The 27116-nt window shown below is 49.6% G+C and overlaps 16 protein-coding genes across 16 annotated transcripts; 9 read left to right on the top strand and 7 right to left on the bottom strand.

The window, feature by feature from the left end:
* Positions 1-949: 949 nt before the first annotated feature.
* On the bottom strand, positions 950-2199 carry MIND_00234000 (Peptidyl-prolyl cis-trans isomerase; the record flags this gene model as incomplete). The annotated part of the gene is made up of 7 exons (XM_037359224.1): positions 950-1377; positions 1412-1624; positions 1678-1791; positions 1846-1943; positions 1992-2026; positions 2074-2101; positions 2147-2199. The coding sequence occupies 7 exons, from the start codon at positions 2197-2199 to the stop codon at positions 950-952; spliced, it is 969 nt and encodes a 322-aa protein (XP_037224319.1).
* Positions 2200-2256: 57 nt separating this feature from the next.
* MIND_00233900 (uncharacterized protein) lies at positions 2257-3237 on the top strand (the record flags this gene model as incomplete). Its single annotated transcript, XM_037359223.1, has 9 exons — positions 2257-2259; positions 2311-2338; positions 2398-2427; positions 2475-2525; positions 2573-2616; positions 2667-2717; positions 2764-2810; positions 2863-2938; positions 2992-3237. 9 exons carry the CDS (start codon positions 2257-2259, stop codon positions 3235-3237), a joined length of 576 nt encoding a protein of 191 aa, XP_037224318.1.
* A 191-nt stretch (positions 3238-3428) lies between these two features.
* On the bottom strand, positions 3429-6438 carry MIND_00233800 (Glycosyltransferase family 39 protein; the record flags this gene model as incomplete). Its single annotated transcript, XM_037359222.1, has 13 exons — positions 3429-3455; positions 3500-3706; positions 3750-3793; positions 3841-3903; positions 3952-4269; positions 4318-4899; positions 4947-5130; positions 5178-5271; positions 5304-5384; positions 5430-5538; positions 5586-5915; positions 5963-6083; positions 6130-6438. The coding sequence occupies 13 exons, from the start codon at positions 6436-6438 to the stop codon at positions 3429-3431; spliced, it is 2469 nt and encodes an 822-aa protein (XP_037224317.1).
* Positions 6439-6602: 164 nt separating this feature from the next.
* MIND_00233700 (uncharacterized protein) lies at positions 6603-9190 on the top strand (the record flags this gene model as incomplete). The annotated part of the gene is made up of 11 exons (XM_037359221.1): positions 6603-6605; positions 6656-6895; positions 6943-7166; positions 7215-7313; positions 7367-7667; positions 7715-7968; positions 8020-8105; positions 8665-8690; positions 8742-8798; positions 8849-9002; positions 9051-9190. The coding sequence occupies 11 exons, from the start codon at positions 6603-6605 to the stop codon at positions 9188-9190; spliced, it is 1584 nt and encodes a 527-aa protein (XP_037224316.1).
* Positions 9191-9297: 107 nt separating this feature from the next.
* MIND_00233600 (N-acetyltransferase domain-containing protein) lies at positions 9298-9986 on the bottom strand (the record flags this gene model as incomplete). Its single annotated transcript, XM_037359220.1, has 4 exons — positions 9298-9329; positions 9386-9580; positions 9628-9822; positions 9869-9986. 4 exons carry the CDS (start codon positions 9984-9986, stop codon positions 9298-9300), a joined length of 540 nt encoding a protein of 179 aa, XP_037224315.1.
* A 1249-nt stretch (positions 9987-11235) lies between these two features.
* On the top strand, positions 11236-12124 carry MIND_00233500 (uncharacterized protein; the record flags this gene model as incomplete). Its single annotated transcript, XM_037359219.1, has 5 exons — positions 11236-11431; positions 11490-11501; positions 11549-11720; positions 11774-11789; positions 11837-12124. The coding sequence occupies exons 1-5, from the start codon at positions 11245-11247 to the stop codon at positions 12122-12124; spliced, it is 675 nt and encodes a 224-aa protein (XP_037224314.1). The 5' UTR covers positions 11236-11244.
* An 813-nt stretch (positions 12125-12937) lies between these two features.
* Positions 12938-14318, top strand: MIND_00233400 (uncharacterized protein; the record flags this gene model as incomplete). Its single annotated transcript, XM_037359218.1, has 10 exons — positions 12938-12985; positions 13037-13206; positions 13256-13325; positions 13374-13401; positions 13451-13576; positions 13627-13683; positions 13729-13761; positions 13810-13965; positions 14012-14094; positions 14148-14318. 10 exons carry the CDS (start codon positions 12938-12940, stop codon positions 14316-14318), a joined length of 942 nt encoding a protein of 313 aa, XP_037224313.1.
* Positions 14319-14375: 57 nt separating this feature from the next.
* Positions 14376-14997, bottom strand: MIND_00233300 (uncharacterized protein; the record flags this gene model as incomplete). The annotated part of the gene is made up of 2 exons (XM_037359217.1): positions 14376-14848; positions 14904-14997. The coding sequence occupies 2 exons, from the start codon at positions 14995-14997 to the stop codon at positions 14376-14378; spliced, it is 567 nt and encodes a 188-aa protein (XP_037224312.1).
* Positions 14998-15251: 254 nt separating this feature from the next.
* Positions 15252-16328, top strand: MIND_00233200 (uncharacterized protein; the record flags this gene model as incomplete). Its single annotated transcript, XM_037359216.1, has 5 exons — positions 15252-15384; positions 15435-15811; positions 15860-15890; positions 15936-16250; positions 16297-16328. The coding sequence occupies exons 1-5, from the start codon at positions 15267-15269 to the stop codon at positions 16326-16328; spliced, it is 873 nt and encodes a 290-aa protein (XP_037224311.1). The 5' UTR covers positions 15252-15266.
* A 92-nt stretch (positions 16329-16420) lies between these two features.
* MIND_00233100 (uncharacterized protein) lies at positions 16421-19939 on the bottom strand (the record flags this gene model as incomplete). The annotated part of the gene is made up of 6 exons (XM_037359215.1): positions 16421-18192; positions 18238-18312; positions 18367-18466; positions 18516-19238; positions 19287-19325; positions 19376-19939. 6 exons carry the CDS (start codon positions 19937-19939, stop codon positions 16421-16423), a joined length of 3273 nt encoding a protein of 1090 aa, XP_037224310.1.
* Positions 19940-20048: 109 nt separating this feature from the next.
* On the top strand, positions 20049-21115 carry MIND_00233000 (uncharacterized protein; the record flags this gene model as incomplete). Its single annotated transcript, XM_037359214.1, has 5 exons — positions 20049-20063; positions 20115-20307; positions 20358-20529; positions 20579-20769; positions 20817-21115. The coding sequence occupies exons 1-5, from the start codon at positions 20061-20063 to the stop codon at positions 21113-21115; spliced, it is 858 nt and encodes a 285-aa protein (XP_037224309.1). The 5' UTR covers positions 20049-20060.
* A 91-nt stretch (positions 21116-21206) lies between these two features.
* Positions 21207-21903, bottom strand: MIND_00232900 (Ribosomal protein L37; the record flags this gene model as incomplete). The annotated part of the gene is made up of 5 exons (XM_037359213.1): positions 21844-21903; positions 21619-21641; positions 21490-21560; positions 21299-21437; positions 21207-21249 (listed from the first exon to the last, which is right to left on the bottom strand). Exons 1-5 carry the CDS (start codon positions 21844-21846, stop codon positions 21207-21209), a joined length of 279 nt encoding a protein of 92 aa, XP_037224308.1. The 5' UTR covers positions 21847-21903.
* Positions 21904-22440: 537 nt separating this feature from the next.
* On the top strand, positions 22441-24026 carry MIND_00232800 (Nuclear transport factor 2; the record flags this gene model as incomplete). The annotated part of the gene is made up of 7 exons (XM_037359212.1): positions 22441-22541; positions 22596-22844; positions 22900-23114; positions 23161-23297; positions 23345-23441; positions 23491-23830; positions 23876-24026. Exons 1-7 carry the CDS (start codon positions 22456-22458, stop codon positions 24024-24026), a joined length of 1275 nt encoding a protein of 424 aa, XP_037224307.1. The 5' UTR covers positions 22441-22455.
* Positions 24027-24230: 204 nt separating this feature from the next.
* On the top strand, positions 24231-24758 carry MIND_00232700 (Nuclear transport factor 2; the record flags this gene model as incomplete). Its single annotated transcript, XM_037359211.1, has 4 exons — positions 24231-24320; positions 24365-24541; positions 24595-24668; positions 24725-24758. 4 exons carry the CDS (start codon positions 24231-24233, stop codon positions 24756-24758), a joined length of 375 nt encoding a protein of 124 aa, XP_037224306.1.
* A 78-nt stretch (positions 24759-24836) lies between these two features.
* On the bottom strand, positions 24837-25704 carry MIND_00232600 (L51-S25-CI-B8 domain-containing protein; the record flags this gene model as incomplete). Its single annotated transcript, XM_037359210.1, has 4 exons — positions 25623-25704; positions 25496-25574; positions 25325-25446; positions 24837-25276 (listed from the first exon to the last, which is right to left on the bottom strand). The coding sequence occupies exons 1-4, from the start codon at positions 25681-25683 to the stop codon at positions 24837-24839; spliced, it is 702 nt and encodes a 233-aa protein (XP_037224305.1). The 5' UTR covers positions 25684-25704.
* Positions 25705-25727: 23 nt separating this feature from the next.
* Positions 25728-27112, top strand: MIND_00232500 (YL1-C domain-containing protein; the record flags this gene model as incomplete). The annotated part of the gene is made up of 6 exons (XM_037359209.1): positions 25728-25804; positions 25845-25921; positions 25978-26072; positions 26118-26360; positions 26406-26880; positions 26931-27112. The coding sequence occupies exons 1-6, from the start codon at positions 25737-25739 to the stop codon at positions 27110-27112; spliced, it is 1140 nt and encodes a 379-aa protein (XP_037224304.1). The 5' UTR covers positions 25728-25736.
* Between the last annotated feature and the right edge of the window lie 4 nt (positions 27113-27116).

Raw genomic sequence — 27116 nt, 5'->3', positions numbered from 1 at the left:
GGGCTATATCGATTTATCGAAGCGACGGGTATCGCCTGAAGACATTACGCGCTGTGAAGAACGCTACATGAAGAGCAAAAGTGTTGCTAGCATTCTACGACATGTAGCAAGCAAACTCGGTGGAGAAGTGCCTGGCGAACGAGAGAAACGATCCCGGAAAAAGGGAGCTGCCGATGGTGAAGATGCAGCACCTGTTGCTGATGAGCCTCCACCGCCAGCGGCTGGTGAAGCGGAGCGTCTTGAAATGTTATACGAAACGATCGCATGGCCTCTCACACGCACTTATGGACATCCCTACGACGCATTCAAGCTAGCATTAACGTGCGGTATCATTCTTTACTGATCTCCAGAAAAATCTGACTCGATCTAGGGAACCTGACACAGTATTTGCCACACTGCCCACCCCTCTTCCAGAGGCTATCCACTCTCTTCTCACTGCAACCATTGCTCGTCGTCTTACTCCCCAACCAATCAAGCTTCGCGCAGATATTGAGCTTACTTGCTATACACCTGCTGGAATCGATGCCATTAAACGGGCCTTGAGAGCTGGCGAAAAGGCGAGCACAGAGGCGGTCCCAATCAAGGCAAAGCTTGTTGCTCCTCCTCTATACGTATTGAGGTACATCGACAAGGTCTTTGACACTGTTCATCTCATATTTTTCTGCTAGTACCAATGCAACCGACAAATTCGCTGCCGTCGAACGATTGGAACGGGCAATTGAAGGTATCCAATCCAGCATCGAGGATGAGGGAGGCAACTGCCTAGTCAAGATGAAGGTGAGCATTCCTAATCCTAAGTTCGCACAGTTCTCTAAGATATACGGCCAGCCCAAAGCTGTTTCGGAATCGGACGAAGCAGACTTGGCCCAACTCATGGCCAAGGTGGGTCAGGAAAATGCGGAAGTTTCGGGCGACGAAGACGACGAAGGCGGCGAATTTTAAATGTGTACTATCGTCGAGTTTCTGTGTTGTTGTAGTTAGAAGAAGTAACATTCGTGAAAGTAAAGCAAGCCAACCCACCTGGATCTAGGAACACCATTCGCCCACGGCCTTTATACCTAACGCCTTCATGATTTGTTTGAGCTTCCCGTTCGTATCGCTCTTTGATTCTTTCCAGCTCTTTCCTCTTTTGCTCCTTGATTCGTTCGTTTTCTTCCCTCTCTAATCGCGCGTCATATTCCTCCTCCGTTTCCTGACGCGTTCCTGTTGTGACTTGCGGTTCAGGACTTGTCGCTTGTCGCCGACTTTCTTTCTTGGACTTCTTGCGATGACGTCGTTCGGACTCTTCACTGGCTGAGCGTTTTGACTTGGGACGACGTCGGCGAGCTTCACGTTCCTCTTCTGACTCAGGCGAGGTAGGAGCTTCAGGCTTGGAAACTGTTGAGTAGAGTCAACGAAGACCAGCATCAACGCATTTTATACGTGCCTTTACGCAGTTCAAGCTCCCCCGAGTTGGTGATGGAAACTGTGGTCAAAGGACGCGACTTTTCATCAACTTCAACATCTCCCAGTTTCAACACTACATCCTCGCCACGGACTACGCGACCAAATACGGTATGCTTGCCGTTCAAATGTGGGCACTCACGCAGAGTGATGAAGAATTGGGAGCCGTTGGTGTTTGGACCTGCATTGTGGCGATGAGTAGGCAGATAAACGCTGCGTATCATGCTTTCAAACCTTTGTTGGCCATGCACAAGAGGAAAGGGCTATCGACAGGTCGGTCGAGATTCTCGTCTTCAAATGGCGCTCCATAGATAGATTCACCACCTTGACCATTTCGCTTGGTGAAATCTGCAAGAACGGGTCAACAACTCAAAGGCTAATCTAGGTTGACGTCGTCCATACCACCAGCTTGAATCATAAAGTCGCGAATTATACGATGTGAAATGCAATTCTTGTAGTAGAGCGGAATGCCCGCGCTCGAGAGGCCCTTTTCTCCAGTGCTGCAACGAAAGTCAGCCGATAATTGCTTTTAGATGCTATCCACAGACCAAAGGGCGCGAAAGTTCTCACAAGTCCGTGGTGCCTGGAGGGTGGTGAGACATGTTAGTTGGAGGAATGACTGGGTCGCACTTCATCATTGAACAACTCAAAGATAACTCTGTAGAATGTGAGCTACGCCCAGAAATAAGAATTCAAAAGCTACCTGCCCAGAGGTTCGTTCTGGATATTCCAATCTAGGAATACGCGGGGGCGCATCTAAAAGTGCTGATGCAAGCCGTTACACTCGGTCTCACGGGTTGACTCTGCTATACCATGGTTAGTCTCTTCATCTACACGTCCCGCTTTCACTGTTGACCGTCTGTTTAGCGCCAGTTCAACGTCGTTGTTCTCGGAGGTAGCTGCTTGATTGTCGTTTCACCGGGACCCAAACTCACTCGACGCGTTTCCTAACAGCTGGTGGGGTTGGTAAATCAGCCCTCACTGGTGGGTTATTTCCTTATGCTATATGCCCTTCTGACAACACCCTTTAGTCCGTTTCGTGCGAGATGTATTCGTTGAGAACTACGACCCCACGATCGAAGGTGGGTCTCAGCGCTTATAGTTAGGACACAGCTCTCAACCCAAGCAGAACAGTATCATCGACCACTGACAGTCGACGGTGAACTATCTTCAGTGCGTTTGCATCACGTTTTCTTGACGCGTCTAATTAAACGTCATACCAGCTTGAAGTATTGGACACAGCTGGAGCAGAACAATTCACCTCCTTGAACGAGGTCTATATCAAGGTCATCATCATTCACCGTTATCGAGCCAGAGTAGCTAAGCACCGCCCTGCAGTCCGGTCGCGGTTTTGTCCTCGTATTCAGGTTCATTCCTCCGACTTTCGTCCGCGCCATGCGCTCTGATCACATTCACCAGTTTGACTCAAGAAGCCAGCCTGAAGGAAGTAGAGAGTCTACGGAAACAAATATTCCGAATCAAAGGTTCTGAAAACGTATGGGAGTGCATTTTTCCCCCCTTCTTCCTGCTGACCGAGGAGATCTGCAGGTTCCGATTGTCGTTGTCGGTACCAAGAGTGATCTCGTCAGTGAACGAGAAGTTCCGGCAACGACGATAGAGTCTCTGGCGAGCCGATGGAATTTGCCATTCTACGAAACGTCGGCAAAGCGTAACTGGCATATAAACGAGGTCTTTGAGGATCTCCTTCGCCAAATGCGCGTGCGTTATCCGCCAGACAAGAAACCCAAGAAGCCCCAGAAACCGCAGAAGCCTGGTCCATGCATAATTATGTGATCCTTCTGCGATGCCTTTTAATGCCTTTAATGGTATTCAAATTGTCTTCCGTCAACTTGTTTGACTTGACTGCAGTCCCAATACCTTGACTCGTATACCTGGCTGCCCTACCAGCAATTTCTTGTGACGTTGTAAGAAGCTCAGTTGACTTTACGGACAATAAGATTAGAGAAGAGAGGGCAGCGAACAATCTAGCGTTGGGTATATATATTCCAGGACTGTAAAACCATGGGTCACGTTTCCGAAACAGAAAGAGGCTTACCTCTCGCCATAACAGGCCCTTGTGGTCAGCAATTGGTCCGTCAATACCAAATGCAACCCCTTTGAACCACCAGAAAGTAAGAATTATGGACCCTGCACATATGCCGAAGGCGATGACTTTTGTTCGTGGAATGAGCCGACGTGACGAGAAAATGAAATGATCGAGGAGGTGAGCCAACATCAGGACAGCGAAATAGAGCGTCGGCAGCTGGAATATATTAGTTGTTGATGACAAGAAGGCAGAGGCGCACATAGTGGTGGAGATAGGTTACACGGCCCATGATTAAGAAAGGAACTGGGCGAGGTTAGTCAGCGGGCTCTGACCCACGACTGCTCACTTACTATAATGTAGTGCCCATCCAAGGAAAGCGACTTTGCCGACGTACAAGAAGTGATCCCATTCCTCTGTGAATATAGTTGAGATCGAGCACTCGTGGAGGTGGTTGGACTCACGTGGATCCATGTCAGCATATTTTCTTTGCTGTCTCAGTAGGTAGACTCCGAGAGCAACCAGCGAAAGCATCAAGCTCAACGTGCTTCCCCACCAGATGAGAGGGTTGCCCATAAGGTAGTATTTCGTTTGCGAGTCGCCCCACCCACACATACGCAGTCCTAAATGTATGAAGGGCCAGTCGAAGGGTTTGGATGCGAGAATGTCTTCCTTGTCCGGGTCAGGAACTAGGGCGTTATTCGATGTCATCATAGCGACATTGAGATGCCAGAAGTCATGGAGGAAGGGTGACTTGTAATATTTAGTCTCTCCAGCAGGCACTGTAAACGTCAGATGATGATGATTCAGCGGGAAAGATATTGACGAACAGCGATCGTTCCAGTGGCTCTCAACGTTCCAGTATGTATGAGGATCATACTTGTCATTCTCCGGCACGCACGTGACCTCGACTTGCTTGAACCCCCATTGAGGTAGAATGGCATTGGCGGCCCGTAGATAACAGCCAAGAACCTGGTGTTTGAATCTCAAGCGCGTCGTAAGAGAATGAATCTTGTCCACATGCTCGCGGCTTCCTCTTTTAATGTCATCTACGACTTCAACTTTCCAATAGTCATAGGAGTCGCCGACTGTTGCGTTGCCGTAGCAGGATACTTCGTGGTGAAGCTTGGTAACGGGTGCTGGGATTGTATGAGAGTGAAGATTACGAGTTGTAGGTGCGTGCGACAGCCGAATAACGTCATCGTGTTTAAGAAACCGAATAGGAGCTGTAGGGTCGTATTCTGGCTCATTCCAACGAGGAAGGATATTCCAGTCGTTATTTTCGTCCTTGTAGTGGTAGCAAGTAACTTGCTGTTGGTTGGAGCCGACAGGGAATGTCTGAACGTGCGAGTGTAGTAAGCCGCCACCATAGCCATAGTTCTTGAGGGTGACCTTCGACCCGATGGCGATCTCTGTAAAACGTTGTTGAATTAAAAAGAGCAGGAAAAGTGGAGCTTACCCAACGGATTTCTTGCAAAATCATTGCCGATAAGGTTGGCTTGGAACAGAGAACTCATTTGTGCGTCCCCGGATCCTGAACGGTTGAGGACTATAAAATGGAGCTTGAAGGACGCCATAAAAACGATTATAGGTAGGACGATTAGGCAGCCGATCCTGGCGCCCCAGTGTTTCAATTGGGTTCTCTGGATTACAAGTCAGATTTTATCAGGTGAATCTTCATACGACTGACCACAGGCATTTTCACGTCGCCAAACTTGTCCCACAAGTCTTCAATCGTGTAGAGACCGATGAGAGCAGTGACGAATAGACCGATAAGTTTGATGCTATCGGGAAGTTAGAGATGATAGTGTACTACGTGGACGAAACCCGCCTTGTAACAAGACCAATAGATATGCCTGTGAACGTTAACCATGCCCACCAGTCAAAGGAAAATGGCCTAGAGAGTCAACAGACTGAGCTGATATCGTGATAGAAAACCCACTGGTATTGTTGGTTGTGGAACTTGGTCATACAGAAAACCGCAAGGAGGGTGAAGAACAACAACATAGAATCAAGGAGGATGAAGCGGGATATGCAGAGCCAGCCAACATCTAATTAAACGTTACTCAGGTTGGCATAGCCAATTGAACTTGCTTACCCAGAAGGACCATCAATGCAACAAGATGACACGCCCACTGGCTCATGCCTAACTCTACAGCTGTGTACCATCCCAGCGGTACCATTCCGACACCGAATGTTGCTAGCATCACGCGCATCGCAACATAAGGCACGTTTTCAGGATATTCACTACCACTCTTGAACTCGAAAGAGCCGTCATATCCAGCAAGTAGGCCCACAAAACCGACAATCAATTTCCCCAACGGTGGATGGACGTCGAAATAGAATTCTCGGCGGATGTATTGGGACCCGAACTTGCCTAAATTTCGGAGGTTGGATATGCCTGTTAGAAGAAAGAGCAACATACCGACTGAACGGTGAATTAGCGGAGAACTTCGGTTCGGAGAAAAGACACACAGTGAGCCTCGTCCCAGACAACAGTATTTGAATGCCCAATCTTGTGATATCGCGTCCAGCATGATAGAAGGGTGTAAATTATTGGTATTACGTGCTCGAGGTTTTGTAGCAAGAACTCTTTCTGTGCAACAAGTCAATTCGTGGAGCAAGACAATTTGTTGACGCACTATTGACGTTGGGGGTGGTGCGTGATAGCGTGGTCGACCGTTAGGGTTGTATGATCTGAACGCGCGAGACTTGCTGTAAATGTCTTTGCCTTCGTCATCATATAAATCTCGCTCGTCGACCGAGAAAGGTGCTGAGCCGGCGGTTCGTGGGCCCCTTCTACGTGCCTTTTCTTCTGCATAGAGTGGTAATCCCTCTTCATGTTGTTGGGAAGGCCAATGTGTAGTCGGGTATGACACTTGCTCGAAGTCGTCAGAAGTGCGAGTATGAGAGTCCGAGGCACCAAAGTCAACAGTGACTGTGCCTGACATGTGTGAGGAAGGTTGCTCGCAATGGCAACAGGAAAGCTTTGCAGCGTCGACGTGGTCCTGCGTGTACGCGATCTGTCTCTGAGTCTTTGGGCTATGCGATGTTACACCATGTGACGCGTCACAAACATTTTTCTATCTCTTACCCCCATCACCCCACACAAGACATGGTTTGTCGCCTTCTAATGGGTTTAGGCTCGAAAATTCATCTTGCTTGCAGAGTTACGGTGGATATGGCGGCGGTGGAGGCTACGGTGGAGGCTATGGGGGTGGCGGGGGTGGGGGCTGGGGTGGCGGAAACGACGACCGCATGGGAAACCTGGGTGGAAGTCTTCGCTCTATCGACTGGTCTAACACCAAGGTCGAGCATTTCGAAAAGAACTTTTACGTCGAAGACAAGAAAGTTAAGGAGCGCAGTGAAAAGGAAGTCGAAGATTTCAGGAGAGCAAAAGAGATCAAGGTACCCTTTTTTTATTGCATTTGTCGGTCTTGATATAATTTTCTTAGATTCAAGGGCGTGGAATTCCTCGGCCAGTGACCACCTTCGAGGAGGCAGGCTTTCCCGAATACCTGATGACCTCCATCCGTGCACAAGGCTTTGCAGGCCCAACACCGATTCAATGCCAAGCTTGGCCAATGGCCCTGAGCGGCCGTGATGTTGTTGCGATTGCCCAGACTGGTAGCGGAAAGACTGTCGCATTTGCTCTTCCTGCCATGCTCCACATCAATGCGTAAGCCGCAGCACACCCAGCGACACCAAGCTCTAACCACCTTTCTAGCCAACCGCTTTTAGCTCCCGGAGATGGCCCTATTGCGCTTATTCTTGCGCCTACCCGTGAATTGGCCGTTCAGATCCAACAAGAGTGCACCAAATTTGGGTATGTCCTCTCATGAGCTCGTGTCGTCGTCCGATTTGACTCGCCCTCAATAGGTCGAATTCCCGCATTCGCAACACTGCCATCTATGGCGGCGCGCCGAAAGGCCCGCAAATACGTGACCTCCAACGCGGTGTCGAAATTGTTATCGCTACTCCCGGTCGCTTGATCGATATGCTCGAGACACAGAAGACAAATCTTCGTCGAGTCACTTATCTAGTCATGGATGAAGCTGACCGTATGCTTGACATGGGTTTCGAGCCACAGATTCGTAAAATTGTCAGTCAAATCCGACCAGACCGACAGACTCTTATGTTCAGTGCAACGTGGCCGAAAGACGTTCAAAAATTGGCCAATGTGCGTTCTCCGCCTCATTGTTACCATGTTGTGCTTATGACATCTAGGATTTCCTCAAAGACATGATTCAAGTCAACATTGGTTCCATGGAGCTCACCGCCAACCACAACATCACTCAGATCGTTGAAGTTTGCAGCGACTTTGAAAAACGGGGCAAGCTAGTCAAGCATCTTGACCAAATCGGTGCCGAAAACGCCAAAGTACTCATCTTTGTCGGAACTAAGCGAGTTGCGGACGACATAACGAAATATCTTCGTCAAGATGGCTGGCCAGCACTTGCTATACACGGAGACAAAGAACAGTGAGTCCTCGTTTGATTGGCCTAGTTTCCGCTGGATTGACATATCTTCAGACGTGAACGTGACTGGGTTTTGAGCGAGTTCAAAGCTAGCAGGTCCCCAATTTTGATTGCCACTGACGTCGCGTCTCGTGGTCTTGGTACGTTCTTCTACATTTCCTCAGTGCTGCAGAGTGGTACACGGTAATAGGGAGAGAACGAAACTCTCCCGTGTAGTTACCTGACACAATACAGCTCACCCCTCTCGGCAAGGTCTTCGTGCAATGAGAACAGACAAACTGTAGAAGGCTACGTTGAGCAGAAGACAACCGGATCAAGACAGACAATTTGTTCAGCGTCCCTCTAACCTCTCCAAGACATGCCCACTGACGTTCTCTCTCATGGAGTGCGTATGGGATCGCTTGCCTTCCAACGGACATTTCTATGCAATCTGTTGTTGGTTTTCGGTCACGAGCGGTTATGGACTGTGCTTAATTGATCTATCCTGTTGCCCTTCTCGACTACAGCCTGCCCTTCAACAAGTTTTCTGTTCACTTCTCTGCATTCACGAACCCTGGGTGTTATTTCTTTGGCGCCTTTGCTTCTCCTATGCCTGTTCACGTTATTGACCAAACTTTTTGTCTTTGCTCTTCCCTCCCTTGAACTCGTTCGTCTTCGACCTTCAATGTATTGTCCTCGACTGTCGATTGTGAACTGCAGATGTCAAGGACGTCCGCTATGTCATCGTGAGTTGTGCCACCTTTACTTTTACTTGGGTACTGATGACGATGTGCTAGAATTATGATTTCCCCAATAACTGTGAAGACTACATTCATCGGATTGGTCGCACAGGGGTCCGTTTTTTTTTCCTTCATCAGTGGATTCAGGCTCATTATTTGTGCAGCGTGCTGGCATGAAAGGCACTTCTTATACTTACTTCACCACGGAAAATGCCAAGGCTGCGCGCGAGCTGCTTTCTATCCTGAGAGATGCTAAAGCCACGATCCCTCCTCAACTAGAGGAAATGGCCATGTACAGCGGAGGCGGGGGTGGTCGAGGTTTGTTCATCAAGTCACTGGTCTTTTACTTTCTCACGTGATGATCAGGTCGCTATGGCGGTGGAGGGGGCCGACGTGGTGGCGGGGGCGGTGGCGGTGGGGGACGTTGGGGAGGGGGAGGAGGTTATGGCTCCAGTGACAATGGCTATGGAGGACGACTCGCTGGAGGGGGCGGTGACCGTTGGTAATGCTATTTTGACGCCCAATTAATTGTCCGCGCCTCGTCTCAGGCTGACGCACGAACAATTACGACTATGACTGCTGCTAGAAGTAGAGCTACCTTGTACTTGCACTCTTAATGTTGTCTGTCCCGCCAAGTGGGGCTATCTACAGTTGTTGATTATTTTGTGCTACAGCGTCATAGACCATTGACCAATTTTTACATGTGAAGAACTCGGGGACCACCAGAGGGTGCGCGATGGGTCCCCGAACTACATCCAAAGTTGAGTCGGCGGTACAAAACATCATTTGTCTTAGGTAATTGACACAGTGGCGGTTGAGCATCGAGTCTGGCTTGGTGACACCAGTAGTTTGGGCCAGCCACATCTCTTTGCGGAGAATATCGATGCATCGGAGCTCTGGTGAAACGTTAGCAGGAGGAGAGCAGTACCAATGAGTTACTCGCGGTGAAACATAGAGATGCTAAACGGGCGTCGATGTTTTCCCAGATGAATTATTCCGTCATTTGGGCTCATCGACCGCCATTCCTCGTCTGCTTCAGGGGACTCGATTGCATAGCGCACAGTGTTTTCGAGTGGCATGTGGACTGGACCAGTCATCGGTATCGGCCACGCTCTCGGATAGTCGTCCCCAAGGTAGGCTGCAAGCCATAAGTGAAGAACTTCGGGTTAGCTCTTGATTCTTACAATATTGACTCGGAGGGTTGGGACGAAAGCGCCGTATCCAGACAATCGCGGCGGTTTTCACCAGCAAAATCAACAGAAGGACGGGGAAGAGAGATGTTTTCTTGGTGCTCAGTGCCATGGCCAGACGGAAAGCAAGAGCGATGGAGTACTGATATTCTTAGACTCCCACCAGCTTCCCGCGACAACTGTTGGTACTCTGAGTTTGTGGGAGTGTAACAGACGTCGAACTTGTTGGAATGACCGCCGATGTTGACGGGCGTTGGAGAGTGGGTTCGTGATGGTCTACTGATCATTTGGTGAGAATGATAACAGGGTATGGACCCGTCGATGCATCCATCTCCATAACACCTCTCGTAGTGTAGCCACGCGCTTGATAGAACCGCTCCTAAGTCGGAGTTAGCAACGCACTAAAAATAACTGAACCTTACATTCGCCTCGTTGGCCGCACAGTGGGCAAAGACTGGTGGTGATTCGCTGGATTTATACTATGATGATATGAGTATGAGAACGAATGACGCGAGGAAAGAATTGCTTGATCGTGAACCGTCTTCAAAAGCAGCGTTGCAATACCCTGTCGCTGGAATTCTGGGTCGGTCGCGAGCTGATTCAAATAGAACGAGCTATATTTTCCCAAGTCAGCCTTCATCTGTCTGCAAGCGGGATCACAACTCTCGAGTGGCCTATGAGAAGGTCAGCGATAGGGCTCCGTTAAGGTTGCTAAAACGGGCTTGCGTGGGGACCAAGAGTCTCTTCAATAAATTTTTCGACGGCTGGGACATACTAGCGGTTGCTGTCGTCAAGGAAGGTCGTATTACGATGGCAATAAGAGACACTTGCCGCGGTTTCCCAAAAAGATTTGGTCTCTGGTGAGAGTTTGCCCATGAAATCGTCGAAACCAAGAGCTCTTTGTTCCTCACTGAGAATGATAAAATACCGGCGGGAGGGTAGGTTAAATTCCCCACGATGAAAACATGGATTTGCCAGGCGGAAACCATATTGCGACACCAACAACTTTACCGGTTTCCTTGACTGTCGCGAAGTAAACCTGGCCATCCAGTTGGCCAGCACGTATCATCGCTCGAAAGATTAAGCCCTTTAGAACTTGGTCTCCGCCGACCATAGAGTCGCTGGCGCGCTCTTGGGTGCAAGTTCAAGACCGTTGCCCGTTATTCATGAAGTGTCCTCACCGTCAACGTATGCTCTCACACAAACATCCACGGCGTCGTCAAGCTCCCGTTCTGCGCAGAAGTCAGGATTTTACTAGACTATTTGCCATAGAATATACCTGATATCGTGTTTTGCTTGAGTTGGACCTGGAAGGCCATGATCAACTTGAACAGATAACACGTGCATTTAGATTCTGTCTCCCGACCATCATGGCTCGTTCAATCACCCACGAAAAAATACTGGGGGCTACTCTAGTCGCTCTCAGCCTGACTTCAATGTGGTTCACATATACTCTGTTCAATTATGTCCAAGTCACTCTCAGCCTGGTGCCATCGAATTCACGTCCCAGTCCCTCTGCTAGGGCGTATCGTCCGCAAAAAGACGAGCACTCTTATTGTGCGCATATCTTTCACTCTTCGCATGCTCCATATTCTCATAGAGGCAATTACCCCAGCCTACATTGGAGGTAGCTCGTTTCTTTGCGTTCTTTTTGACAGTTTCACTGTCTCTCAGACGATTTTCCACCGCTCTTACCTGGTGTCGCTCTTGATGAACGTATCAAAATGGTTGCGGAGGAAAGCGTCCAGTACTCCCTCCTTCCTGAAGCTCGCGATGCTTGGTATGCTGCATTCCCAGACGGGGTGGGTTCTGTTCGCCTAGGCCTTCACCACCGAACTTTTTTTGTGTAAGCGTGGAGATTAAACTTTATTCAAGTCCTTATCTCTCTCTCCCGTTTAGATCGATGTATCACGAGGTTTGTAGGTCGCTCTCATTCGCTGTCATTCCTCTCAGTACTTGCAGCTCCACTGTCTCCAACAATTCCGCGACACGCTCGTTGACCTTAGTCCACACGTCGCATGGGGGCATCTCCATCACTGCCTCAATTACCTTCGAGAACGGGCGCTTTGTCAAGCAGATCTCACGCTAGAACCCGGCGATTTCACAACACGGAACTTTGAACATGACCGCACCGGTGCTACCCACGTCTGTCGAGACTGGAGCGCGGTCATTTCCAAGGTTGATGACAACTGGAGTGATTGGGTCGCCATCTGGAAAGAATTCCACAATGTCACCGCACTCCCAAGCTAGATTCTTCCCACGTTATACCTTCTGTATGAGCGCACCACCCTCAAGAAAAGGCAAAAAATATCTATTCTTAACCTGGATCTGGATTCGAAGCAAGCCATGAAACAGCCCAGAAATTATGATCTCTACCCGCTCGCTGTACTCCCGCTCTCAATCAAGCTTCTCCCTCAAAGAACTCCAGATGCAACTTGGGGTCCTACTCTAGTTTTTTTTCTGGTCGCCATAAATACCAGAGTATTCGCCACAGGTCGCAAGAGATTCTTGGACGTGCCTTCAGATGAGGTTATTGCTCTTTATTGCCGTACTTGCTGTGGTCGCAGTCCGCGCTGCCCCGCTTGAAAGTGTGTAACTCATTCTATGTCCGAGGCTCATCATTGACTTTACTTGGAGGCGGAGAAGTGCCAAGCAGCAACCCCGAAAAAGGTTTGTTATCGTTGGCCGCAGGTGAAGCTAGCTGAATCGATGTACCAACAGCAGACGAATTGGGCCCGCATCGTCTTCTGACCTTGCTTACTGGCAACTAAAAAAACGCACTAGGTATGCTTGGGCTTGTTTGCTCGCTTCTCGTTGACAAATATTTCCAAGCTAAAGCTTGCAATTATGTCCCAATATATAGTAACGTGTGTTTCTGATGGCCTTCACTTGCTCCCAAGCCATCCCAACCGCCGTGATGCCTGATGTCTTCCGTATCTTGTGAATTCAACGTTATATGTCAACAAACCTCGAATTTTCTTCTGCGTGCCTGACTCCTGGGAGAGATATAAGTGCCCTTGACGTTATCCCAAGTTTCCAGCGTCCACATCGGTAGCGTCGAAAATGGGTGACCAGAGCCTTCCGCTTGAGCGTTCATGGTACATTGGAAATGTTTGCGTGTTGTGAACCGTGCTCTGTCCCTTGCTGACGCGACTCTGGCAGACATTCTTTGCAATCCTCTATGGCTTGCAGCTATCGATGTACCTTCAGTCGATGTACCACCTCAATGTCGACACGGCTAACCTGAAGGCAAAGCGAAGCTCTAAAGTCTTTTACATGGCCTACTCTTCGCTGCTATTGGTCTTGATTACCATCGCGTTTGCTGCAAACCTGTGATTTCGCCTTCTCTACGATGCTGGACTTGCACTGAATCACTTCAAGCTGGTTCGGAGAAGCCATGTGGATTGAGCATCGCGATATCGAGGGCGGACCTGTCGAGTTTTTCGGAGAAGTGAGCCCTTATTCACCCTTTGAACACAACAATTGAAAATGATACTAGAATATTGCGGCTTGGTATAACACGTTTGGTATGACTCTCTGCTACTTAGCGATGATAAGAATGCCAACGGAGCCCAGGAACTGCGGCGGACGTGACAGCCAACGTGCTGGGCGATGGATTAATGCTCTATCGGTGCTTTATTTTCTGGGGGCATATGAAGTTGGCAATGGTCTTCCCAACGCTCATTTACCTCGCATCCGTCGGTGCGTTGTGCATATTCGTATGGCCTATGCTCTGAAGACACATGTTGTAGCGATGGGAATCACGACCACGATACAAAGCGGCCTGCCTAATGGGAACTTCTTCCAAGGCAAGTCGTCAATCCTGTTGCAACTCCAAAGAACCAATAGTTTAGGTGTGACGGTGAATTTTGGTATCCCATGGCTTGGTGGGTTTTCCAATCGCAAAATTGGTCCATAACGTGAAAGATGACCAGTCCTCACAATTGTGTTCAACATCCTCGTTACTGCCATGATCGTCGCTCGCCTTCTCTGGGTGCAGAATAAAATGAGCAGCGTTCTCGGCACCGATGTCTCGAAGCGGTACACCGGCTTGCTCGCCGTACTAGTAGAATCAGCGCTCCCATTCACTGGTGGGTAAAACAAAAGTGGAAGTTGGGCGAAATTCAACTTTTACAGTGCTTGGGATCGTCTATTTGGCGTTGTACATCCGCAATCTTCCGGAGGCTTTGTCTCTTGCCGATATTTGGGGCGCTGTGGTCGTACGCCATCACCGTTTTTTTTCAAGAACAGTTAGTTTATTGACTATTTCAAGGCATTATCACCGCAAGCTATTATCCTGAGGCTAGCAGTGGGAGCAGGGTGGACAAAAGACGCATTTGACCGTGTGTCGACGGGTATGGAGTTGTCTGTTGTCAACCACGGAGGCGAAGAGCAGGAGGAGTCACAACGGAGCAAAGCGTCGCATCCTTCGTCCCATGTCTGAGGGTGTATTCTTTGGTATGGATTAGCTAAGGTTCGAAAAAGGACTTATTGGGCTAACCTATGAGACACATCGTTTTTGGCTGGCGACTGCTTCTCTATATACGACACTCCAGTCAAGACAGACATCCTTATCCGGATGAGCATTAGGTTGAGGAAAGCCCAGCACTGGGTCGAGGTAAGGATGGGCGCGACAGAGTACCATTTGGCGCATATAGTTGAGGCAATGCTTTGTCAACTCATAATCGCGGGTTTGACCTAGCTGATCGATGGTAGCGTTGCGAGACCATACGCTGGAAATTGACTTGCGTAGGATGTCGAGACATCGTATTTGATGGAACATCGAGATGCTGAACGGTCGGCATTGCTCCCCAAGATAGACTATGCCACTGCCTGGAATCGAGGCTGCCCACTCTGCTTCTCCATCCTCGGTTTCCAGCTGGAAACGAACCGTGTCGTGAATAGGCATGCTGACGCGTGGATCATGCGGCCATTTTATAGGCCAGTTACGAGGGTAATCGTCCCCGATGTAGGCTTCATAGGTGTGTTAGACAAAACCAAGAAGGTGGAGCCAGTAATAAATGCTGACAGAAAGCGTCGAATATCCAGAGTTTGCGAAGCCATAACCCGCCACCAATCTTTATTGGCAGCAGCAAGAGGAGAAGGAAGAGTATAACTTGCATCGCAAACCACTGGCAGGATGGTGGTCAATTAAAGGCAATAAAGAAGCATTTTTCTTTGGCATGGAGGTGTCCGAGGGTCGAGGGGGTTTTGCATCATCAACAGTCACTCTGTTTTGTCTGTTACGACCAGGCCTTGAACGTTCCCGCTACAGACACGGGAAGCTGTGAACTCCGGCAGCAAATCAAACTTCTGTTCTCGGTGCAATGGAAGCCCGAAATTCGTCCAAGAATACATCTACCACTCGATTTCTTCCCAATCGCTGTCTTCAATGAAGCTCAACTCACCACAAAGCTCCTCTGGCTCTGAACCTGATGTTGCCGCTATCGGCGACGACGAAGAATATACCTCTCTGCTGGGCCACTCTACCCATCAGGAGCTTATGAGAGGTTCGCTCCAGCGCGATCATACATAGTTGGGTAATAACCTGACAATCCAGCACCAGTTGAAAAACCTGGACCCTCCAAGCTTGACCGCCTTGTGTGGGTAGCGACAATCATCATCGCTCTCTGCACGGTTATCGACGTTGTCTTGGTGTTGTATCTTGGCCTGCACAGTTCTACGACTGCCTATTCGCAACTTGAAGTGCCAGAAGAAGACCTCGAGATCCGCTCTCCCTATGTCAACCTGGCAGAGTTGTACGCGCAAACACCGCTGAAAAGCTCAAAACACAAACCCATCATTAACCATGCCCGTGCTTTTGTCCAAATCGACCGCACCAACCCACACAAGATCTTCCCTCCCTATGGGCTTATGCGTCCCATTGCCGACGGTATGGTTCCAGAGTACGAAAGACGCTTACTGCTGACTGAGAGTGTAGGTTTTCTTTCGCTCTCCTACACGTGATATTTTAATACTCGATAGATTTCAACTATCGCACAGTTCCGGATTGCAGGTCATTCCGCAACTCATTTTACGGACTAACCTGACCATTCCACAGACTTTGGCATGGAGAAATGCAGCCTCTCGATTACGGTGCCCGCTCAAGGCGAATCCAACGATGTCATCGCGGATGAGGAGTCCACGATTGAGATCTACCAACTTCCAGTGACCAAAAAGTTGAATATGCAAAAGTTGTCGTATTCGACGCGACCAGTTGGTGGAAAACTCGTGGGCGCATTGCTGGTTTCGTTCAACAACACCCACTCACTCCCCGAGTACCCCTGCAAGTCCGGGACTTACCAAACATTCGAGTTCCGATGTTCAAAGCCAGGCTGCAAAATTGATGTGACTGGCAAGGCAGAGGCAGCATCAGGTCAGCTCAATTGTCAGCCTTCGTTCTGTGACCCAACCTACGGCAGGCCTATATATTACCCAGTATCAAACGGTATGAGGATTGGAGAGCGATTACATTTGGCGACGGGGATACAAGTGAATAAACTAAGTACCGTGAGACGAGTACAATACGCAAAGCAACAGAGGATTTCATTGAATTCGTTCACTTTTAAGCTGCGTGGGAAGAGGTGGAAGAACAGAAGGCGGTGGGGCAAGAGGCGGAGGAGGTGAGACTCGTGGAGGCATCTTGTCAGTCTTGCCCGCACCGTCCACCTTATTGTTGTCTCGATCTCTTTCCGCATTGGGAGGTTTGGCGACATAAGAAGGAGCGGGGTTGTTTATCCCCGCGAAAGGCCCAACGAATGGGGAGTCGTTGCGGAGAGTCCCCTTTTCTTCGGAGGTGACTGTGGGTGTTGTTGTCCTCGAAGACCCTGGATAAGATGGGGGGAGTGGCCCGTTCATCATAGCGCCAACCATCATTTTATTTGATGAAGAGGATGGCGGGGGAGACGGCAAACGCTCCGCTCGATGCAGAACAGGAGAGCGACTTGGTGTCGGCGCACGTGCTCCAGCCAATAATGGACCATTAGGATATCGCGAGCCTCCACCTCCGAAGGCAGGACTGTTAGTGCTGGGCAGGGCACGATGCATTGGAGGCGAAAACCCACTTGGCCGTGCAGTAGAAGAACGTGAAGTAGATGATGACTGGGCAGGTAATGGTGGACCTTGAGAAGTCTGTGAATAACGTCTCGGCGAAGACGGGTGGGAGGAAGGTCGATGGGACTGAACTGACTCCCCAAGAAAACTGACAGAGGTTGAAGAAGAAGGGGGCATACGGAAAGCATCCTCGAGAGATCGTGAGGAAGCCCTATTAGGTTGGGCTGGGCTGTTCACTGGCGGAGGAGTACGCATGCTACGATTCGCTGCTGGCCCATTGTTGCCATATGAGCCTCCCATCACGAATGGTGTTGCTATTGGCCTGTCACGATCATCGGGCGGTGGTAGAACTCGCTTTCGATAGTCGGGATCCCGTTCATAACGGTCGGTTGACGAAGATTTGGAGGAAATGTTGATTAGCTCTGCTTGGTGTGGCGGACGGTCGTTATGGGAAGATCTGGAATCAAATTCTCTGGAGGCACGGGGACTGAGAGAGGGCCGTGGTAAGTGTGACGAAGATGGCCGAGAAGTACTGGAGGTGTGGTGGTGGTGGACAACATGATGATGCACTCCTGGACCATGATGATGGTGATGATGGTGTGGCCCAGCGATAGAATGGTGTGGTGTTCGATGTAGATGACCGTAGTCACGTCGGTCAACATCATGAAGCTCACGATCACGGTCCCTGTCACGGTCGCGTTCACGCTTCATCATGCGTTCTCGCTCATCATCGTCCTGAAGTCTGGCCATCGGCATTCCCATCCCAATCACGCGACCTTGCTGTTGCTCGATACGCCCTTCCCCTCCAATGACACGAGTCTCGCTCCCAGACCACTCGTTGGCTCCAGGTTTGCCCCATCTTGGTCCCGGACTCTCAGGTCTTCGTGATGGCGGATAGGCTGTTCGATAATCAAGTTCAAAACCACCTTGAGGAGGAGGATGGCTATGATGCTGCATATGAGGTGGTAGAGGCTGATGAGTCCTTGCATAACCCGGGCCGACTTGTGGCGGCGGCGGATGATATGGTCGTTGATACGCCTGGTCATACATAGGCTGAGGGGCAGGAATTTGCTGAGATGGCTGCATCATCATTCGATTTGGTGCTGGATGCCTATGAGAAGATGGTGGGGGCAAATCATGCGGAATTGGAGGAGGCGGGGCTGGCTGGCTTTGACGACTCATATAGCTAAGATCTTGCTCTATTTCGGTCGCACTGAGAGACGAGACATCTGGGAAAACGAATGCCGTTGAATTGCTATTTGATCCTTGACGAGGAGTTGGTTGCTTAGTCTGGGATGACTCGGATTCACCTCTGAGAATTCGACGGAGATCAAGAGGTGGCAATGAAGGGTTTGAAGGCGGAGCTGGGGGAATGCTGCGGCGTACTGAAAAGAGGGTGTTAAACAACGGAAGACAAGAAAAGCAAACTGAAAACACACATGGCACGGAACGCTCTGAACCACGTCTGTCACGTTCCATCTTTCTCCGTTTTCTGTTTGTCTCGGTGATCATGTCTGTTTGCAAGTCATCTCGAGATAACTGAATAAAACATCAGAATGGATTTTAGCTGTTAGTCAAGTTCGCATACCTTCCACCAGGACCACACCCCTTGTTCAGCAGTCACTCTTTTGCGCTCCGCATCAGCACACTCAAAGGACCGCTTTCGCGTCGCGAGCTCTATGCGACGGTCGCGCCTTGCCATCAGCTCGCGTTGAATGTGAAGCATTTCTGGATGTGTGCCGGCTTGGACTAACGCCTCTTCCCACGCCAATCCTTCCATCCTGTCCAGAAAGATTGCCCGGCGAGTAAGAGAAAACTTGAGTTCAATGTTAGCGAGAACATCTAATGCTTCTGCACGATGTGCTGGCTGGACATCCATTTCCATATCAGCATCATCGTCGCTTTTGGCTTCGTCTTCAACGTCACTTTTATCAGGCGCGTCGACTTCGATGTCGCTTTTGTCTGCTGCTTCAGGTTCAGGGTCTTCGTCACCACTGACCGGGGAAACTTCGCGACTAGGACCATCCACTACCTCTCCGTCTTGAGATATGGGTGACACTGGCCTGTCGTCTTCTTCCTCTTCTAGCGGTGTTCGAGCAGCAGACGCTCTTCTGGCGATCCGCTTTACATTTTCCACGGTCTCGCTTGTGACAACCGGAGGGTCTTCAACATCAACTTCCTCCTCAGAGACCTCGCCATTGATCATCTCTGGTGACGCGACAGCGAGCAAGTCTAGCAGAGTTGCCGCCGCTGCCGTCTCGATGGGTGCCGTCTCGACAGTTACATCATCGACTTGCATGCCATTGAGGCGCTAGTGGGTAATATTAGGTGTTTTTCTGTAACTTGTGTGGTAGCGCACCTCGTCTGCCTCCTCTGTATCATCTCTTTCCTTTGCTTCCTGCATGGGTCGCATGAGTTGTGTGGTTGAGAGGAAAAAACTCGACATACCTGTTCACTGTCTGACTCTTCCTCCATTGCTTGTGGCTGAGAACGCTCGTCTTCTTCCTCTTCAGCTGTAGTTCCTGGGGCAGCCCAGCCCCACATTGTCGGTGGTATTATGCTACTCCGTTTTCGTTTCCCCGCTCCATTGCTACCACTGCTTGTTGTTGGTCGGCCATTAGACGGCTCTTTCCTGCTCGAAGCACGCGCTCTCCCCTTTTTCTTCGCGTCCTGGGTGCTACCGTCGTCATCGTCAGGTGTGGGGCTTTGCTCGTTTTCCATCTGGTCATCATCCACCACACTACCCCCCTCCTGGCTATGGGCTTTTGCTGCATTGCCCTCTTCGTCCTCAGTGAGCTCTGAAAGCTCTGAGCCAGAGTCAATTGTTGTCTCCAGACCAGCCGAAGGCGGTGCCTTTGGAATCGACTCTCCCTTCTTTGGAGCCCGAACGGGTGGGGGGGCTTTTTTTGGTGGTTTTTTCGGCCGACCAGGTCGACGTGTTGTGGGTGCCATTCGTGGTGGCGGGGAGGGAGATGGTGAAGTGAGAGAATCGGAGAGGGATCCCGTCGACATTGACGGTCGGTGAAGAAGGACTGAGGACTGTGTGTTCACAAGCCCAGTGATTGACAGCAGTCGATTATCGTTATCTCTTCGTCAAAGCACGTGCCACTCAACTACCTGACTTGACTTCACCATGGTCAGTTGAATATTTTCGTGTTACATATTTTCCGTCTCAAGTTATGAACAGGCTCGTAATCAAGAGAAAGCTCAGTCTATGCTTTATCGCTTTCGCGAAGCCCAAGCTGCCGAACTAGGCCTTGGAACTCGAGCCGATCGTCGCCCACGTATGGCAAGTGCCTGCAAGAGTCTCAGAGAAGCTGAACGTTGGCGCGGCGAACTTCTTCGCGAGGTTAGCCGCAAGGTGGCCAAGATTCAAGACCGTCAGTAATCCGTCTGCTTCGAGTAAATATACCATTAAATGTTTTTTCAGCGGGGTTGAGTGACTACGAACTTCGCGACCTCAACGATGAAATCAACAAGCTTCTGCGCGAAAAGCGGCACTGGGAGAACCAAATTGTCGCTCTTGGGGGTGCCAATTATCGTCGCAATGTAGCTATGCTCGATGACGACGGCAAAGAGGTCCCAGGCACTAAAGGTTACAAGTTGGTCTATTTTCAAACCGTGTAATAAGTTGGGGCTGACTCGCATCAGGTACTTTGGTCGTGCAAAAGAGCTCCCTGGTGTCCGGGAATTGTTTCAGAGCAAAAAGAACGAGGAGGAAGAGGAAAACCAAGCCCTCGCCTTCTACTCAAAATTCATGAACCAAGGCCCAACCTACTTTGGAGATTCGGACGAGGCTGATGATGAACTACTTGAGTTTGAAAAAGGCTTAGAGAACGAAGGTAGGCGTTCAGAAATCCACTCCACACAATTCGCTTATCATGTCTAGACTGGGAAGAAATAGCAAGGAATCTTCGCGCTGCCTTGGGTTTGCCGGAGGATGCAGTTGTACCACGACCACCATCGATAGCTCCACAAGACACAGGTGTTGAAGAATCGATGCCTGACGCCAACTCACCCGTAGCCCAGACACTCGTTCATGCTCGAGTTGCTGCGGCACACATGACTTTTCTTTCACCCTCACTCCTTATCCCACCAAAACTCCCGACTACAGCAGAGTTGGAGACAGTGCTTTTGGCCTTGCGAAAGAAGGCTTTGGTGGAAGAGTATTTTGGTGACGATGCGTAGTATGTACAATAACATTTCAGAGTGTCATAATCGGTGTGCATGCAATTCACCTCATAGCTACATAGGTAAAACAGCAAAGGAAGGAGGTCCACTACTCTGTCTTTTTGACGCGCTTTACGGCCGTTGTGTTCTCTCTACGGAAGCGCTTAGATTCTGGACGGGATTTGCGAGAGAATGCCAAACCTGAACCCATTCTTGAACCGCCGAGAGACATCCTTCAAGTACCGCATGCGACCAGTGCCCGTTGTCTTTCTACGTTTGGCCTTTTGGCCCCACTCATACGACCGAATCTTGGCAGAGGGATAGCCACATTGCGCACAGGCTATAACACACAATTTAACAACACATTCCAAGACTATCAGCCAAGAGCGCACTTTTGTGTTGTCTGTGGAAGGCCCGGTTTCCGCAACGGCGGCAGAGAGTGTGCGACTTTGTGTGTCGTTTACTGCAAGTTCATCGCTTCAGGAAAACTTGTTCATATATCGGAAAGCACCATCACGCACCCAAAAGATGACGTTCCCTTGGTCTTAGGGAGTAGTTAGCAAAATGGCTTCCACAAGAGAGCATCTATCCCGGAGCCCTAACGTCCAGATAACCTCAGCTAAATGGCGGGTCAGTTGGACGAAATCGGCCAATCTCCGTTGAGACTCACAAGGACCTCGATGCGTGTGTTATCGAACGAGAGTTGAAGCGTAGGACGCCCCGGGATAGCAGGAGAATGGACGCACCATTTTTCGGTGGTGGTGGTTTTGACTTGATGAGGCTGATCTAACTGGACAGCGGTCACTTGGTCACGCAGTATTCCACCGTTGATTACCAAGCAGCGATGATCGACTTCCCTTGTTGGACCACTCTCTGCGACCTTTATATGATAGCTCACTCAGTCCATTAGCCCTGTTGATCGTCCCAGGGACGCAGGATAAATTAACCCAGCTCTTATCATCATGCACACAGTCCGAAGAGGCTCTCCATATACTTACTCGATTTTATTGATTCACATATTACTGGCATGACTGTAAAATTCACAAAAAAAATAATTGAATTGCTTGAGCCAACCACTTCCGCTTTCACATGGAAGAAGGAACACAGATGCGAGTATCAACATGGACCTCTCCAGCCAGGCGGCCGCTCAACTTGTTTCGGCGTAATGAAACTTTTAGAGAAGGCTGAGACTGTAGAAAGGTGCCAGTAATCTGCGCCCCTTAGAAAGAACACTTTTCGGTCCAGAGCACGAACCTTGTGTGAGTGGGTGTAAATGTCCTGGTGGGAACGCCGGTGATCTATGTCACATCGTTACACTAATCACCTGACCGCGTATGCTCTTGGTTCGTTCACACTTCATGTCGATAAGACCTCCACAGAGCCGTGTATTGGCCGCTCTTGCATCTTTAAACGTCGATGGATCTGGTTCATCGAACTCCAAGGCGTGAGTCAACTTAACTTGAGTCATTGTACCGTTCAGTTGCTCAATAACTGACAGAGTCAAGGACGTCCAACCTTCTAGCAACGTTCTTCAAAGAACGATTTCTGATGCATATACTACCAAATCCAGTAAACCCATTGCCCCGCCTCTAAAATCCGCTCGTTCTGCACCATTACCAACAAAACCCGCTGAGACTCCCTCTCGTCCTTTGTACAGCTATTCAACAATAACTCCAACTCCTCGAGTCCTCTTCGCAACTACAGACACTGAAGCCGATACTTGGATAGAGCAGCTTAATCTAACAGGGTGAGCATTTATCTTGCTGCAGTCAATCATGTCTTATTCTTTTCCCTTTGACTAGTCCAATCTCCGTTGATTGTGAATGGGTCGTTAACTTTCGTCGGGGACCAGGAGGTGCCAACATACGCCCCGTATCTCTGATACAAATTGCCGACCAGAAAACGATCATTCTAATCCAATTGAGGAATTCAGAACGCACCATGACTCGATTTCCACGTGCTTTGAGACGCGTCCTAGAAGACTCAACCATCCTCAAGGCAGGAGCAAATATTCTCAGTGAGTAACCAACTCACTTATATCTGTACCGCTTCTCAGTTTTCAGATGACGCAAAGAAACTATTCAAAGATTATGGTGTACTGACAGAGGGAGTGGTGGAGCTTGGGTCGCTTGCTAGACAGGCAGATCCCAGCTGCAGCACAGAATTCGGAAATGGCAAGAGGCCCGTGTCGCTTGCGAAAGTAATCCTCCATCGCGATCAGCTGATCCAAAGCTGAACAAACGACAGCTGGTGGCGCGGTACCTGAACAAGGAGCTTAACAAAGACTCCAATGTGCGTGTCAGCAATTGGGAGAATCCCAAGCTGCCGCCCACTATGCTGGAGTGTAAGTCCCATTTCGTTCGACTCGAGTTTGCCTGACAGTATTGTTGCAGATGCTGCAAATGACGCGTACTCGGGTTATCAAGTGTTTGCTCGTCTACTGACATTAGCAGAGCAGGCAGAAATTGCGCTCGATAAGACTAAATTTGTGGCTGGCGTCGGGTACCCAACTCTTGCTGTCCCAACTCCGAAGCCAACAGCTCAAGTCCCAATCGAAGAATTGCCTCCTGTGCCTCAACTACATCTTATGCCAGATATGAGTGCGGCTGGAGTCAAGCTTTACCACATTCGCGCATATCGTTACTGGGCTCTCGGTAAACGGACTGTCGACAATATGTGCCAAGAACTGCGCATAGACAAACAAGCTGGTCCATTAGCGAGAAGCACAGTCATGTACGCTCTAATTCTTTTCTCTGGTCATGTTTGATCTGGATTCAGCTCTTATATTGTTACCGCTCTCACACAATGGCCATCCAAGCCATTTATGCCGGTAGATCTGGGAGAATTGCGACTACTACTCCTCGAGGATTTGTCGAGTTGGCAAAGACACTACGAATGGTATACTACATTAGCTGGGATCGAGAGCTAGAAAATGACGGAACGGAACTGTGATCTATGTAGAATCTTGAGTTTTTCGAGAGTGTTCTGCACGATGCGATGCGTGACTGAAAAAGGACTTTGGCACCAGTCACCCAGCTTGCTCTTGAACTCTTCCTTCACCATCGAGTCGGTCTATACCTCTGGACTTGTCCAAACTCTGTTGATTTTTGCTCAGTTTCTGGCTTCGTAAAGGATGGCGAACATCGACCAAGTGGCCGGCCAGTTCATCGACTTTTACTACCAAACCTTTGATACCAACCGAGGGGGGCTTGCATCCCTTTACGTGCGTGCTTTACCACCACAGACGTTAGATAACAGTCTATGCAGCGTGATAGCTCTATGCTTTCTTTCGAGGGCTCCCAAATCCTTGGAACGACCGCCATCGTCGAGAAACTCACCAGTCTGCCATTCGAGAAGGTCCAGCACAAAGTAACCACCAAAGATGCCCAACCGTCTTCAGGGACCGTCGCTAGCCTTCTTGTGAGCGTGACTGGACTGTTAGTGGTACGTTTCCTCCGCTCAAGTACTCGATCGCTCTTCATCTCTTGTCGGAACAGGTGGATGATAGCCCAAATCCTCTGCAATTCAGTCAAGTCTTTCACTTGCTTCCTGAGGGCGGCACATACTACGTGTCAGCATATTTCCATGAAAATCCAGTTTAAAAAAAAACTGATTATTTCCTATTAGCTTCAACGATATATTCCGCCTCAACTATGCGTAACTGAGAGCGAGTAAACATTAATGTACCACAAGGATGGCTAGATTTTTTGTGTAGGTGGATGACGAATACAAATGTAGTCTACGGTAAGATCGCGGCTGCTCCCGTTTGTGGCTTGGACTGTAGCTCAAGTTGGACCTGACGCTCTGCCTCCTCTTCTGCAAGTCGATCCGCGTCAAATCGAAGCTGTCGCGCCGCTTTTCTCTGAATTTTCCGTTGCTCTTGTTCTTCAGCAGTCAACGCCGCTTTGGCTTTGTGCGTATTTGCCAACTTTTCTTCCATTTCCCTGCGCTCCTTCCTGGTATATTTGAGACGCCATTCATCGAAGTTTACTTCTGGCTCGGGTCGCTCATCCACCACTGTCATTTCATTCTCCATGCCAGGGATAAGAGGTGCCCCAGATCGGCTTGCCTCCGCTTTCCAGCGTACCCAGGCTGGAGAAGCCCCAAGGTCCATGAGTTGACGCACAATTGTCGTTGACCACTTCCCGTGCAGACTAAGACTCTGTGTCGTTCCATCCTCTGTCATCTATTGAGAACCAAATTCAGAAGCTTGAAAAGCAAACGCACTGAATGATAGTTGTATTTCCGGTCGCCAGTCATGGGCGGGGTGTTTGTTGAATTTGCGAACGTGAACGGGGAGGTCGGGATTGGCGAAACGGATGCGAGGGAGTTGCTCCTTTAAAAAATGTCTTTTGACATGGTTTCAACGAGGGATTTTTCTCCTCAAATCGAGCCTACCGAGCTCCGAAGTGGTCATTCCGTGCCGCGAGTGTCAGGGTAAGAGACGTTATTTGAGGCAAGCCTAGTCTTGGAGGTGCTGTGGGAGAAAACGTCTGCACGCGTCAAATATTAAGACCTCTCATACCTCGGAGGTGGGAGACGAGTTGGGATAGAGACGAAGGTCCAGTAAGCGCTTTACGAGGCATGGAGAAGGTTTTCCGAGAGACGCGTGACCGAAGATTTCCTAACCCCGCCCATCATGCAAGTCGATGAACCAGAAGAACCACTTACTATGCGCCGTTCACGCAGGAGTACAGCTGGTAATCGGTGGGTCTCAAATGGGCTTCAATAATCTTAATCAGTCCAGCATGCAGGCTGCAATGGCAGAAATGGCTCTAGAAGAGGTCAAGGACGAAGAAGATGCTGATTTTACCAACGACAACGGTGCGACACCATTATCGACTCACTCTGTGATGCAACTCTAATTTCCTGCGTCATAGACGAGGAAGATATATTCGACGACGATTTCGAAAGCACGGCATCAGAAGCTGAATCAGCACCAGACATTAAAGACGAAGAGAAAAGGACACGCAGGGCACGCTGTTGGTTATGTATTATTCATGTCTAATCCGGCCTCTAGGCAACTCGGACTCGCTGGGAAAGGGCTGCCAATGCCGCTCATGCTCGGAATAAAGCAACCTTCCAGCCAGAACACAAAGCATCACCCCCAAGCTCACCGCCCAAGACTAGACAGACTAGACGAGGCGTCTCAATATCAGAGCCAGCTACAGAAAACAAGAACCGCCAAAGCAAGCGCAAACATACAGTCCTCAGTCGAACCCTAACGGAATCCCGACTGAAGCAATCGGAGGAGCAGCGTAAAGTTTGTTTCATTGATCTCGTTTCCCGCTTCACTCAACTTTGTTAGGCCGCACAACAGGCCAAAAAGCCTCGCCAGCAGGCTCGCATGATCACCCAAGCAGAACTGATTGCCCGTGCCCTCGATGCAGAAGAAGGAAATATCATTGAACATCGAGACTATCTCAAAGACGAAGAAGAGAAACGGCAACGGGCTCGTGTTGTCCGACAGGTTGTTAAAGGTCCTCTTGTCCGATGGCTTAGTCGCACCGAAGACGTACAAACTCTGGTCAATCCATATGCACCTCTCCCACATAGCTCAACATCAATACCTCCGGTACCTACTGTTGTTCACGTGCAAAAATCATCCCGAAACTATGTTGTGCACGAACAAACTCAACAACCTGGCTCACCACCACCTACAAATAATCGCAATGCTGACACTCACAATAAACCAAGCTGGGGCTCAACTATGACGGCGATGTTTGGAGCACACGTGAACTGGGAGGAAATGCAAGTGTATTCAGGAACTGATCGCCCTCTCAGTGAGTATTTCTGCCTTTCTCCAGTCTTGGCCTCAGTTATCTTGCTTCAGCTCGACCCACCCCAACCTGTCCAATAACTGGCCGCCTAGCTCGTTACTGTGATCCTCAAACAGGTGTCCCATTTGCCGATTTGGAAGCCTACCAAAGCCTGCAGCGTGTTCTCAACCACGAATTTATATGGAACTCTTCTCTTGGAGCGTATGTGGGTCATGGAGCATTCAGTAGACGTTGAGCAA

This window comes from Mycena indigotica (assembly GCF_014461135.1).
Source record: "Mycena indigotica strain 171206Taipei chromosome Unknown Mind.scaff0002, whole genome shotgun sequence".
Taxonomy (NCBI): domain Eukaryota; kingdom Fungi; phylum Basidiomycota; class Agaricomycetes; order Agaricales; family Mycenaceae; genus Mycena; species Mycena indigotica.
This window is presented reverse-complemented; position numbering and strand designations above follow the sequence as displayed.